The following is a 15,291-nucleotide window of genomic DNA, read 5'->3' on the forward strand; positions in this document are numbered from 1 at the left end:
TTTCCACCACATCTTAAATTATGATTTTTTTTTTAATAGCAGTCTGTGCTGGAAATTAAATGAACATTTCCACCACATCTAAATTTATTTATTGTGTTAGCATTCTGTTGTGGAAATGATATTTTAGACATTTATGTCTCCGATGCTTTAACGTCTCCTCTGCAATGCCACCAAACGCTCACATATCACCCCGATCCTCCGCCCGCTCTGCTGGCTCCCGGTGCGGTTTAGGGTGGAGTATAAGGTCCTGCTGTTCGTGTTCAAGGCCATTAACGGTTTGGCCCCGGCCTATCTCACAGAATTACTAACGGTCCACCAACCAGCCAGAACCTTGGGCTCCTCTGAACACACCTCTCTGGTGATTCCAAAGTCTAAATATAAAAAGTTTGGAGGTCGGTCATTTGCCGTCCAAGGCCCAAAACTGTGGAACGCACTTCAGCCACACTTACGAAGTATCACCATGTTGAGTGTTTTTAAATCGCAGTTGAAAACACATCTATTTAGACAAGCTTTTAACACGTAGCCTCCGACTTGACTCGATTGCTAATTTTATGTACACTTATTTTTTTTATATACTGTTGTCTATTGATGTTTTTACTGGAAAGCGCCTTGTGCACCTTTTGGCTGTTGTAAGGCGCTCTACAAATAAAATTTTATTGTTTGATTGATTGACTGATTTAAGTCATACGTGCAATGTCAATGGGCCTGGTCATGAAGTGCAATGGGTATATGCGCTAAGCCTAGGCAAAAGTGGGTTTGGTGAAATTGAGTGCACAAGGTGCTAATGGGCTGGTCAAGGGCAATTTAATTCTGAGGTTCTTCTCAGGTTATTGCAACGTCTGTGTCTCATTTTATAGTCTATTCCCTGTCAAGCACCAGCTATGTAAACAAAGACAGCACATTCATTAAAAGTTGGTGTTGTAAATTAGCTGTATGCAATAAATTAGAAGAATAGAAATATGGACGTACATTCTTTTGTGCATCAACTGCAACCTTGTTGAATATCAGGAATATTTCTATGACAGTAACATGCTCCTTTTATTAGAATAGAAAATGTTATTATCATCAGGTATTCAGTATTCATATTAATAAGTGACACACAAATCATGGCTAGTAAAGTAATTGTATCGGCCATCCAGGTTAGACTGTGGATCGAGGGACTGGCTTGTTTGTTTGCTGTCGATTTTGCTTTAAAAATTTAATTCATTTGTTGAAACATGAAAACTTAAACCAAAAATGTTTCAAAATTTTAATTACACTTAATCGAAAATATAATCAAAATAATGAAGTTGTCAATAAATGGTATACAATGGCCTCTCTAAATCCAAACATTTTACCCCTTACACCAACTTCACCAGCACCTTTTGCAGTGACCTAAATATCACTCTACGACAATAGGTGAAAAATTACAAATACAACTTGAATCTTAAATACAATTGTGAATATAAACATAATAATATTAATTGAAAAATAAATCTTTGCCTATAGATAGTTTGACTCAAATTAATTTTTTTATTGAAATTTGTGTTTCATAAAATGGCTACAACAGTGATAGTCAGGTACTTAATTTGGTGTTTCACTATATTTTCATAGTTTGGACATGGACTATATTTCATATTGCCATTTATTACTAGAATTAGCGACAAAAAAAAATCTAGTTACACACTTTAAAAACATTAACAAGTTAAGTAGATAAGAATTTATTGTGATATGACAACAAACAAGATTCATATTGTGAATGACATGAAGTTACACCATTGGCTAAATTATTTGATTGTGTGTTTGTAGATGATTTTCTGATTTGGGTTTTATGTTCTACTGAGAAAGTGTGTCTTGTCTCTATTGCAACAGAGCGGCAAATTTGTACTTCTTGTTCCTGGTGTTGCTGAATTGGGTTCCAGTGGTTGAAGCATTTCAGAAGGAAATTACTATGATCCCCCTTGCAGTGGTGCTCACCGTCATTGCTTTTAAAGATGCCATGGAAGACTACAGACGTTACCGCTTTGACAAGAAAATAAACAACACATTGACACATGTCTACTGCGGGTCAGTATGTGTGTCTGATATGGATGAATTAAGGCAGAACTGCTATGACACCATTGCCATGAACAATGACAGATTTTCTGTGTCTATGTGGCTTTTTATGCATTCTGTTATTTTTGACCTGTCTGCATTGAGAAATTCACCATATTGATTGTGTCCCCATATACAGATCTAAAAATAATTAGATCTTGTCACGATTCCTTTTTGTCTGTCCCGTGTTTTCTGTTTCACTCAGCACTTCACACTCCATGTCACGTTCCTTGTGGTCCGGCCCGCACTCACCACCTGCCAGCACTCACTCATTGTTTTCACCTGCTTATCGTTGCTTATCGTTTAGTTCCATCACTTCGTGTATTTAAACCCTGTTTATTTCTCCAGTCCCCTGTCGGTCTTTGATGTTTGTGGACGCCTGTTTCCGTGCTCATCGTGTGTGTATCTTGCCTGTTACATCTTCGTATGTCTTCCGTGTTTTTGTTTTATTTTCCCCATCGCGGGTATTTCCTTTGTTCTGGTTTTGTCTTATTGGTTTTCACAATTGTTAAATAAAGCCCTGCATGTAGATCCTCGCCTCACGTCTACCTTCATCCACTATCGTGACAGAAAGACCGACCCATAATGGATCTAGCAGCGGTTTTCACCACACTGGCCCAGGCAAACCTGACCGTTTGCGAGTACTCGCGTCTCTTCTCCACGGTCGCCATCCACACCGGGTTCGACGACGCTTCCCTGAAGACTATCTACCGGTCGGGTTGCCATCATCCCAGCTGAGGGAAGCGCCGGAACCCGGAGACCACACGTGGAGGGAGTACGTGAGTCTCGCTCTGAAGAAACTCGCGGCCGACGAACCACCCCTCGTGATTCCGGCTTTCGAGCCTGAGCCCATGCCTGCCCTGATCGATGAGCCAGCGCTGCCAACTTCGTCTGCCCGGAGAAGGTGAAGAAAAGCTTCCGCTCTCCAGCCCACGCCTGCCACGGTCAGCGAGCCAGCGCCCACGCCTGCCACGGTCAGCGAGCCAGCGCCTGTAGCCTCGACCGTCCCTGAGCCAGCGCCAGTAGCCTCGACCGTCCCTGAGCCAGCGCCAGTAGCCTCGACCGTCCAAGAGCCAGCGCCAGCAGCCATGACCGTCCCAGGGCCAACGCTAGTAGCCATGACCGTCCAAGGCCCAGCGCCAGTAGCCAGGACCGTCCAGGAGCCAGCGCCTCTCGAGCCTCCTAGGGCTCTGCCTCTCAAGTCTCTCGAGCCTTACAGGGCTCTTCCTCCCGAGCCTCCTAGGGCTCCGCCTCTCAAGTCTCTCGAGTCTTACAGGGCTCCTCTCGAGCCTCCCAGGGCTCCGCCTCCCAAGTCTCTCGAGCCTTCCAGGGCTTCTCCTCCCGAGCCTCCTAGGGCTCCGCCTCTCCAGTCTCTCGAGTCTTCCAGGGCTCCTCCTCCCGAGCCTCCTAGGGCTCCGCCTCTCAAGTCTCTCGAGTCTTCCAGGGCTCCTCCTCTCGAGCCTCCCAGGGCTCCGCCTCCCAAGTCTCTCGAGCCTCCCAGGGCTCCTCTCGAGCCTCCAAGGGCTCCTCTCGAGCCTTCCAGGGCTCCTCCTCCCGAGCCTCCTAGGGCTCCGCCTCTCAAGTCTCTCGAGTCGTCCAGGGCTCCTCCTCTCGAGTCTCCCAGGGCTCCGCCTCCCAAGTCTCTCGAGCCTTCCAGGGCTTCTCCTCTCGAGCCTCCTAGGGCTCTGCCTCTCCAGTCTCTCGAGTCTTCCAGGGCGCCTCCTCCCGAGCCTCCCAGGGCTCCGCCTCTCAAGTCTCTCGAGTCTTCCAGGGCTCTGCCCCTCAAGTCACTCGAGTCTTCCAGGGCTCCACCCCTCAAGTCACTCGAGCCTTCCAGGGCTCCGCCTCTCAAGCCTCTCGAGCCTTCCAGGGCTCCACCCCTCAAGTCACTCGAGTCTTCCACGGCTCCGCCTCCCGAGCCTCCTACGGCTCCGCCTCCCGAGCCTCCTACGGCTCTTCTCCCCGAGCCTCCTTCGGCTCCGCCTCCAAAGCCCCCTTCGGCTCTGCTCCCAGAGACTCCAGGGCCTCCTACGGCTCCGCCCCCCGAGCCTTCTAGGGCTCTGCCACTAGAGCCTCCTACGGCTCTGCCTCCCGAGCCTCCTACGGCTCTGCCTCCCGAGCCTCCTACGGCTCCGCCTCCCGAGCCTCCTACGGCTCTGCCTCCCGAGCCTCCTTCAGCTCCGCCTCCCAAGTCTCTCGAGCCTTCCAGGGCTTCTCCTCTCGAGCCTCCTAGGGCTCCGCCTCTCCAGTCTCTCGAGTCTTCCAGGGCGCCTCCTCCCGAGCCTCCCAGGGCTCCGCCTCTCAAGTCTTCCAGGGCTCCACCCCTCTAGTCACTCGAGTCTTCCACGGCTCCGCCTCCCGAGCCTCCTATGGCTCTTCTCCCCGAGCCTCCTTCAGCTCCGCTTCCAAAGCCCCCTTCGGCTCTGCTCCCAGAGACTCCAGGGCCTCCTACGGCTCCGCCCCCCGAGCCTCCTACGGCTCTGCTCTCAGAGACCCCAGAGCCTTCTAGGGCTCTGCCACTAGAGCCTCCTACGGCTCTTCTCCCCGAGCCTCCTACGGCTCTTCTCCCCGAGCCTCCTACGGCTCCGTCCCCCGAGCCTCCTACGGCTCCGCCTCCCGAGCCTCCTACGGCTCTGCTCTCAGAGACCCCAGAGCCTTCTAGGGCTCTGCCACTAGAGCCTCCTACGGCTCTTCTCCCCGAGCCTCCTATGGCTCCGCCTCCCGAGCCTCCTACGGCTCTGCTCCCAGAGACCCCAGAGCCTTCTTGGGCTCCGCCTCTAGAACATCCTATGGCTCCGCCTCCCGAGCCTCCTACGGCTCTGTCCCCAGAGACTCCAGAGCCTACCAGGTCTTCGCCTCGGAAACCTCCCACGGCGCCACCTCCCTCGGCTCCACCTCCAGAGCCTTCCAGGTCTCCGCCCCTAAAGCCTCCTATGGCGCCACCTTCCTCGGCACCACCTCCTGAGCCTTCCTTGGCTCCACCTCCAGAGCCTTCCAGGCCTCCGCCTCTAGAGCCTCCTACGGCGCCACCTCCATTGGCTCCGCCTCCAGAGCCTTCCAGGCCTCCGCCTTTAAAGCCTCCTACGGCGCCACCTCCCTCAGCTCCACCTCCAGAGCCTTCCAGGGCTTCACCTCTAGAGCATCCTACGGCGCCACCTTACTCGGCTCCACCTCCCGAGCCTCCCGTGGCTCTGCCTCCTGAGCCTCCCACGGCTCTGCCTCCTGAGCCTTCCTCGGCTCCGCCTCCTGAGCCTCCCACAGCTCTGCCTCCCAAGCCTCCCACGGCTCCGCCTCCTGAGGCCCCGAACCTTCCTCGGCTCTGCCTCCTGAACCTTCCACGGCTCCGCCCCCTGATCCTCCAGAGCTTTCCATGGTTCCGCCTCCCTCGGCTCCGCCTCCTGAGCCTCCAGAGCTTTCCATGGTTCCGCCTCCCTTGGCTCCGCCTCCTGAGCCTCCAGAGCCTCCCTCAGCTTTGTCTCCAGAGCCCCTCTCCGCTCCGCCTCCAGGACCTGTCCCTGTCCTGGGGCTGCCTCCCGGGCCTCCTGGACCTGTCCCTGTCCGATGGCCGCCTCCCAGGCCTCCTAGACCTGTTCCAGTCTTGTGGCTGCCTCCCAGGCCTCCTGGGCCTGTCCCTGTCCTGTGGCCGCCTCCCAGGCCTCCTGGACCTGTCCCTGCCCCTTGGACTGCCCTCTTGCCCTCTGTGCCTCCCAAACTTCCTGTCTGCCCCGTGTGCTCCCCTTGGACTGCCCTCTTGCCCTCTGTGCCCCCCGGACTTCCTGTCTGCCCCGTGTGCCCCCCTTGGACTGCCTGCTTGCCCTTGTGCCTCCTTGGTTTGTCTTTGTGTCCCTTGTGCCCCCTTTGGTCTGTCTGTTTGCCCCTTATGTACCTCCTATGTCTGCACTTCTTGGATTATTTTGTTTGTTGTCTTTTGGATCGTCTAGAATCCGATCCTTTTGATGGGGGGGTTATGTCACGATTCCTTGTTGTCTGTCCCGTGTTTTCTGTTTCACTCAGCACTTCACACTCCATGTCACGTTCCTTGTGGTCCGGCCCGTGTTTTCACCAGTCCCTGTCCAAGAAAACTACACTTCCCATCTTTCCTTGCACTCACCACCTGCCAGCACTCACTCATTGTTTTCACCTGCTTATCGTTGCTTATCGTTTAGTTCCATCACTTCGTGTATTTAAACCCTGTTTATTTCTCCATTCCCCTGTCGGTCTTTGATGTTTGTGGACGCCTGTTTCCGTGCTCATCGTGTGTGTATCTTGCCTGTTACATCTTCGTATGTCTTCCGTGTTTTTGTTTTATTTTCCCCATTGCGGGTATTTCCTTTGTTCTGGTTTTGTCTTATTGGTTTTCACCCTTTGTTAAATAAAGCCCTGCATGTAGATCCTCGCCTCACGTCTGCCTTCATCCACTATCGTGACAGATCTGTTTACAGTGTATAGAAATCATGAAGGCACAGCAGCAAAAACAACCCCTTCAATTCTAAGAGGGTGAAAAAGGGTCATGAAAAACTGCATTATGACTGTTTTTGTGCAAAAAAAAGTACTAACATTGTAAGTGAACCTCAAAATTTAACCCAAATTAAAATGATATAATATTACCCCTTTAATTATTTGAGTTTTAATTGGCTATTTAAACTTTAGAACTTTTTAGCATAGACATGTGGAACTGTGTACTGTTATTATAACTGGAAATTGTTGACAGTTAACACAAATTCACAAACCAAACTCACCTCTTCCGAGGCAAGTGGCTATTTTCTAAGAAATAACTTTGCATAATTCAAACATCCGAAACTTCCTTCTAGGCTCTCATGCAAACCTGCTTTAGCTATTAGTATTAATGATTGAAGAATGAATGATTCTTATAGTTGCTCTACAGTCTAAGAACTTACATAAAGGGTCTGTTTCTAAAAGAATGCTTCAGTATTTCCTTGATGGGATGGAGTGGAATGTACTGTATAAGAGATAGTACCTTAATGTGAAACTTTCAGTGTAGCTGTGAAAGTTTGTGATGTCTCTGTTTGTCCCTTACACCTCAAAGGCCAGTGCTCATTTCCTTTAACTTCACATCGGACACAAGACTTGATTTCTCCTTAATCTATATTGTCAAATTTAAAATACTCAGTGTATGAACCTCACATACAGTATCTACAAAGTGCAACTCAATACAGGGTTATAGCTTTAAAAATGTTATTAGTTTGATTTATAATGTATTCTCTATTTGTACTTTCAGTTAGTTTAGTTGTGTTAGTGTTAATTAGTTTCAGTTAAGTTTTTGGTACCAATATATACATTTTAGTTTAAGTCTATTATTTTACTACTACCAAAGTTAAGGCATTTTATTAATATAATTGAAATGTGTTAATACAGTTACATTTCTTAGGGTTGTCACTATATTGGCATGGTGTTTCAAAAACTACAATTTAGTTCATTTGTTTTTGACTCCTGAAAATGTATTGGTGTAGTATGAGTATTTCCAGTTATGTTTCTTTTTATGGTAACACTCCACAATACATTTCTATTCATTAACATTAGTCAACGCATGATAATGACAATTCGATTTTTCTTACAACATATATTAATTTCAGTCTACAGGAAGTCCGTGAAGGGCTAATTTTTATGTTGCGTTACAATCTGTTCACACATTGGCAAAAAAAAGGTGAAAATTAATAAAACATTTTTGCATATTGCACCTTTAACATGCATTAGTTACTGTTAAAATATACAACCTTTTTTTTCTTTTCTCCCCAATTGGAATGCCCAATTTGCTTTAAGTCCTCCTTGTGGCATAGTGACTCACCTCAATCCAGGTGGCGGAGGATGTATCTCAGTTGCCTCCGCATCTGAGACAGTCAATCTGCGCATCTATCACGTGGCTTGTTGAGCACATTACCGTGGAGACGTAGCGTTTGTGGAGGCTCCAGGGGGGGTAGTCAGTGTCAATACTCGCTGAGATACCCAGACTCCCAAAGTATACACCTTTTAATGTAAAATGTATTTGTATATTCGTAATGTAGAAATTAACCAGTTAACCAAAAATAATTATAGAGTTAACGAAACCTGTAAAAGTATTGTTCACTGTTAGTTCATGTTAACTAATGTAGTTAACTAAAGCTAATAAATACAACCTTATTGTAAAGTGTTACTATTTTAATTATTATTCCAGTTAACAAAATGTTTTCATATAGTTTTGTTAACAGTAATAACACTGATTTAATATTAGCTTTGTTAAAGTAATTCTCATAATTGTGCCCTGCCCTCCTTAATTGTGATAATAATAGTAATAGGCCGGGGCTGATTTACTGATTGTTAGTGTGTGTTCACTGTCCCAGATAAATATCACACTGTAAGTTGGTCACTCATTTACCTCATTTACAGCCTATTTGTCTTCTCGGTTTAAAATCTGCCTCTTTAAGTCATAAAAAGCTCTACCTAGTGTTTATTTATGGTGCCTGGGAGGTTTTCCCGTACAAGGATTGGCGCAGTCTATATGTCGTTGATCGTTAGGCTTAGTATTATACGTTTCTAAAACACACTCACTTGAGACAAAGGTTTTGGATTATAACACTTCTCAAGTGTCGGATTTTGTGCATGTAGACCTTGGTTTGGATAAGATCAGAATGAAGACTACGAGACATTTTGGGCATGCTGGGCATGGAAAGACTGCCTGAATTGGCTGCAGTAAGCTAAATGGTCAGTATCCAGAGTCCGGTTGCCATGACTTCGGCGGTGAACCCAGATCAAGCTGGCACCACAAGAGATCAGACTAAAAAGAGAAGAACGGTGATCCCAAGTTGGACTGAAGATGAAGAGGCAAAAGAATTGCAAAAGTTGTACAGCAGAAATATGGTCCGGACGACCAAGTACACCTTCCTGTCCTTCATCCCCAAGAATCTTTTGGAGCAACTTCATCGTTTTGCCAATATATACTTCACCTTCTTGGGTGCATTAAACTTTGTACCTATTGTAAATGCATTCCAGCCAGAAATCGCGATCATTCCTATTGTCTTAGTGATTTCTGTCACTGCTGTTAAAGACCTTTGGGAGGACCAGCGTCGGAGGAAGTCTGACCAACAGGTCAGTAACCACTTGTGTGATGTGTATGATAGGTAAACACAATAAATATTCTGAAACAATGTCAAGATTCAAAATTTAGCCCAAGTATAAAACGCACACTCTAATTTAGAGCTGCACGTGTTCATTTTGTACTTTAATCTATATGGTATGGCAGCTGATACCTATTATCAAGAGATCATGACATCTGTCACTTTTTAAGTGCCTTTTAAATGGTGCACATTAATTAAATGTTGGGTGATGTTTTTATATATATATATATATATATATATATATATATATATATATATATATATATATATATATATATATATATATATATATATATATACACACTCACTTAAAGGATTATTAGGAACACATACTAATACTGTGTTTGACCCCCTTTCGCCTTCAAAACTGCCTTAATTCTACGTGGCATTGATTCAACAAGGTGCTGAAAGCATTCTTTAGAAATGTTGGCCCATATTGATAGGATAGCATCTTGCAGTTGATGGAGATTTGTGGGATGCACATCCAGGGCACGAAGCTCCTGTTCCACCACATCCCAAAGATGCTCTATTGGGTTGAGATCTGGTGACTGTGGGGGCCATTTTAGTACAGTGAACTCATTGTCATGTTCAAGAAACCAATTTGAAATGATTCGAGCTTTGTGACATGGTGCATTATCCTGCTGGAAGTAGCCATCAGAGGATGGGTACATGGTGGCCATAAAGGGATGGACATGGTCAGAAACAATGCTCAGGTAGGCCGTGGCATTCAAACGATGCCCAATTGGCACTAAGCGGCCTAAAGTGTGCCAAGAAAACATCCCCCACACCATTAAACCACCACCACCAGCCTGCACAGTGGTAACAAGGCATGATGGATCCATGTTCTCATTCTGTTTATGCCAAATTCTGACTCTACCATCTGAATGTCTCAACAGAAATCGAGACTCATCAGACCAGGCAACATTTTTCCAGTCTTCAACTGTCCAATTTTGGTGAGCTCTTGCAAATTGTAGCCTCTTTTTTCTATTTGTAGTGGAGATGAGTGGTACCCGGTGGGGTCTTCTTCTGTTGTAGCCCATCTGCCTCAAGGTTGTGCGTGTTGTGGCTTCACAAATGCTTTGCTGCATACCTCGGTTGTAACGAGTGGTTATTTCAGGCAAAGTTGCTCTTCTATCAGCTTGAATCAGTCGGCCCATTCTCCTCTGACCTCTAGCATCAACAAGGCATTTTAGCCCACAGGACTGCCGCGATACTGGATGTTTTTCCTTTTCACACCATTCTTTGCAAACCCTAGAAATGGTTGTGCGTGAAAATCCCAGTAACTGAGCAGATTGTGAAATACTCAGACCGGCCCGTCTGGCACCAACACCATTTTTATTCTAAAAATGCAATGAGTTTCATCTGTGGTTAGATTAAGGGTGTTAGTTTGGTTACTATACAGTATTTCAAATAAGCATTGTTTTGTATTAAAACAGTAGATGTTTATGTTATGTCCCCATGAGAGTGAGTGAGAACAATGCAATTGTTTTGTACTCTATATGTATCTATGCATATACTTTATCTTCCATATTTAGAGTTGATATATTCCCAGAAGCATAAAATTTTGGCACAAAAATCTGCCTTATGCTCATATATGGTAAAGATTGGGAATATACTCTATATATGTGCAAATAATGGCAAATAAAAAGTAGTAGTAGTCTTAGAGTAATATTTAGGCTGTATTTGATTGTACCAAAACATTAAAAAAATAATTTAATGTTTCTTGGTTTAAAATGGCTCCCATGTGATCATCTTGCTGCAGGGGGTCATGTTAGTTTACCTGTTGTGCAGATATTGCCGTGGGTGACAATAAAGCACAGCGATTACTTTGAAGTTGATGCATTGAGTTCAGCAGAAATTATGTTGGTAAAGAATAATCTTAGATTCTGTGTGTGTATTTGTGTGTGTGTGTGTGTGTGTACTTCTATTGTATAAAAGACCGATAAACATAAGCTTTAGTACATGTGTACATGCATACATGGCGTGTTTGTGTGGAAAGCAGCATGTAGACATTGAACTTTTTATAGGAGGTTTGAATTTCACACTAGTTCAGTAAATATTCCATAAATGTTCCACCTGCAAGACTGGTTCTCAGTGCAATCAACAGTGAGAGGGATGTGTTTTACCTCATAATAAAACACGATTTTAATATAGAAACCAATAGATTTTGTCTACCTCATTTAGCTGATCAAAAAATTTGAACAATTTTAAAAGTTTCAATAGACCGCATATAAACTTTTTATACAAATCCAAACCAAATATACTGTAGTAACAATTGTCTGTCTTTATTCGTGTGTTCATGGCATCAGTAAATAAAGCTGATACCCGAACAAGTGTATGACGAAATGGCCGACACGTTGCTGTAAACACATACAGTTTGATCCCCTCCGCTGCAAATAGATAAATTATATTCATCAGATTGTTAAAATGGACTGGTTTTCGTCACTTAACCTCTGTATATTTGATGATTTGCCTAATACTCTAGATATTGTATTGATTAATGAAAAACACCAGAACTATTATTCTGGAATCTTGCTTTTCATTTAACCTTTCACGGAGGATTGTTTTAAAATCAGTCTGGTAAAATAAATCTTTACTGGAAGCTTTGAATACACCTGGTTATGAATGTGCAATTGTGTTTGGAATTAGAAGTCTTGGACATAAGTGTATACAGGAAATGTGACTACAAAAATGAACCCATAGAGAAACCAATACAGAAATCTAATAAATGGCCATATAGGAACTTATAGTTAAAAAATGTGGGCATATACTGTATTCAATATTCAAGTCCTACTCTGATGTGAGAAAATATGATGCATATATAAAGATTGAACTATACAGTATTTTGCATAAATGCATATCAGTAAAAACCACACATAAAAATGAACATACTGATTTATCTATGTGGTTTACATACAGAATATAGCAATATATGACATTTCTGTTAAACCTCTATTGCTCTGTGACCACTATCCTGGGCTGTTTCAGTTTCTTATGGAGAAAGCACTGTTACCTCTATCCATAGTGAACTGTCATTTTATTAGGCTGGCATTATATAATGGAAATTGTGAATCCAAATAAATAATTTAAAGTGTGTGTGTTTGTGCATTGAAGAAAGCAGCAGAGGTATGTGGAGCGTCGCTGGGCAGAGGTGTGTGTCGGTGATCTGGTCCGTCTGTGTTGTAATGAGATCATTCCTGCTGACATGGTGCTGCTTCACTCATCTGATTCTAATGGCGTGTGTCACATTGAGACGGCCAACCTGGATGGAGAAACTAACCTTAAACAGAGGCAGGTGGTTTGTGACCTGCCACAACAGGTGAGTGGATCTCACGTCCTTGTTATTGTCATCTCCATCACCGTTAACACCATTGATTTTTTTTCCTCCATGAATATATGAGGTAAATTGTGGCTTTCATATATTTATTAATGGGTCAATGATGAAGCATTAAATTAATTAACACAGACAGTGACTTGAATACACTTCTTCTAAGATGAGTAATTTCTGAATGAAAAGTATTTTAGGGCGTAAAAGAAGAAATGTCAGGCTGATATAACCAACGTGAGATCTTAACAAAGGGTGAAATTCTTTAAATAATCATATCAATATCAGATCATTTGACGTTTTATGATTTGGAAAGGTAAGCTTAGGCTCTTGTGAAATGTTATAACCCAAAGAAAACTTAAACTATGAAATATCATTTAAGAGTAAATAAATGAAATAAACTTGTATCGAAAATTATTTTTAAATGAAGGGTTTTAAAAAACGTTAAAGCAACCTGAATATATTTATAAGAACTAAGATTATGTGATACTAGGGCTGTCAATTCATTAAAATGTAATTAATGACATGATATGCAGATTATTTAATCAAATTAATCACATACTGTATATCAATAATTGCAGAGAATGGACCCCAAATAACAATAATGATTAAATAATTATGAACAAATATAATATGATAAAAAAAATTATAACTCACATAATTAAAATGCATTGCAATACATTGTGGCAGACTAGTAAAGCATTCATAAGACGATACAAAAAATGGCTTCAGAAGGTAATATAGGCTATTGTTTATTTCCATATCATCGAATATAATCATTGGCCTACAGTCCACAACAATACATTTTGCAATTAAATTCATCAATCTGTCAGCGGTAAACTTATATATGGACGTTTCTGAGGATGCGTCATACAGGATGTGCATCATATAGATGCTTTTCGAGTGTCTCACTTTGTTTGCGTTGGCAAAATCCAGATTTGTCATTGGCCCAAATACACAATTTTACAGGTTTTTTTTTAAGTGTATGTCTTCTTGCAAGTGCACATTTCACCAGTGATCATGAAAATAAATGAGCCTGTGTGTGCATGTATGCAATCTTCCTTTAGGAATCAGAATTTATTCCTGAGAACTTCAACAGTTGCATTGAGTGTGAAAATCCAAACAATGACTTGAGACGGTTCAGAGGCTTCATGTGAGTACACGTATAAATCTGTAAATCAGTGCTTCTTAATTGTTTTGCTTAAGGGAAGATATTTTACATCGGACGTGAAGTGATGCCCTAACACAATTTTGCTTATTATACAAATTAAACAAAAATGTAAAAAAAAACTTTCAACTCAAACATTAAAGTGTATTAATATAGCCATGAACTGCTTGGGCCCAATAATATGCAAAATTATTAACAGGACAAGCTGAATAGGATAATTGACTATTTTGTTAACATTTTCTCATAATGTCTCATGAATTTCAATGGTTTCATTCTCTTTACAGCCTATACTTTACCACACAAAGCATATTGTGGTTGGACTTGGCACAATTGATGTTTATCTTCATTGCAAGTGAACCTGTGGGCCATATTTTCATGTGTAGTTTTGTTCATGGTTTTTGGGGATAAAAGCATAGCAGTTGAGTGGCTTTTATCAAGTAACAACTGAATTTACATTCTGATTGGACGCAGCGCCTTAGACTTTAGCACAAGATATGGGGAGCATTTTCTCCTACCATTTTTCTTTTTTTTTTTTTAAGTTGATAGTTCTATTTATTTTGACAATCCAAACATATCATATAGTTATGATTATATGTTTAGTTGCATTTTATTATTTGCATTTAGAATGTTGTTCTTTGCCATCAACCCTTTCAGAACAGACCTGCGACACACCAGTTGTTTGCTGTAATAACTAATAAACAAAAAGCCTGGTGGAATCTTTGTCCTTCTTATTTGATTGAAAATTGTAATGGCTTTGTTTGTGTGGACAAAACAGGGAGCATCCTGGTAAAGTTCGGGTTGGACTACACAGTGGAAATCTGCTTCTGAGGAGCTGCACTGTGAGAAACACAGAGACTGTGATTGGCATTGTGGTCTATGCAGGTAATTTTCTAATTTCTTCACTCAGAGATAAAGTTCAGATTTGATAAGTGTATAGAAAGATAAACAGCAATTGCTACTGGAGTTTTTATTGACTAATAGATAAATTAATAAAAAGATTCGTGGAGATAAGTGTGTGTGTGAGAGTGTGTGTGTGTGTGTGTGTGTTTGCAGGTCACGAGACAAAAGCAATGCAGAATAACAGCGGGCCACGCTATAAGAAAAGTAAACTGGAGCGTAGACTCAATATAGACGTACTCTGGAGTGTTGCTCTACTACTGCTCATGTGCCTTATTGCTGCTGTAGGTCAGTATTACTCACTTAAAGGGCACTTATTATGTCTCTTTTCACAAGATGTAATTTAAATCTTTGATGTCCCCAGAATGTGTCTGTGAAGTTTCAGCTCAAAATACCCTACAGATAATTTATTATACCATGTTGAAAATGCCACTTTTTGGGTGGGAATGAAAACGAGCTGTTTTTGAGTGAGTCGTTAAATGCAAATGAGCTGGTGCTGCCCACCTGGTATCCAGAATAGGGCAGAGTTTTGACATCTCTGCTTCGGATAACTAGATATCATAAACAATATGACTGACAGCTAAAATAGGGGTGTTCTGCCCTATGTGGTTGAACCGGAATCAGACACTGATGAGGGAGAGACTCCATCAGAAGTAACAACTTTGAGAATGAACCAGGAAGTTTCCAAATGGTTATTTGACACATTTTTTTGTAGA

General features: G+C 42.8%; 1 protein-coding gene across 1 annotated transcript in view; it reads left to right on the forward strand.

Moving 5' to 3' along the window:
- LOC127617740 (phospholipid-transporting ATPase VD-like) overlaps positions 1-15,291 on the forward strand; it is a 37,407-nt gene that overhangs the window by 1,639 nt on the left and 20,477 nt on the right. The window contains 5 exon segments of the mRNA XM_052089826.1: positions 1,852-2,046; positions 12,300-12,504; positions 13,578-13,663; positions 14,454-14,560; positions 14,732-14,863. Of these exon segments, the coding sequence (XP_051945786.1) occupies positions 1,852-2,046; positions 12,300-12,504; positions 13,578-13,663; positions 14,454-14,560; positions 14,732-14,863 (725 nt within the window).

Source organism: Xyrauchen texanus, chromosome 24 (genome assembly GCF_025860055.1).
Source record: "Xyrauchen texanus isolate HMW12.3.18 chromosome 24, RBS_HiC_50CHRs, whole genome shotgun sequence".
In the NCBI taxonomy this organism is placed as follows: Eukaryota; Metazoa; Chordata; class Actinopteri; order Cypriniformes; family Catostomidae; genus Xyrauchen; species Xyrauchen texanus.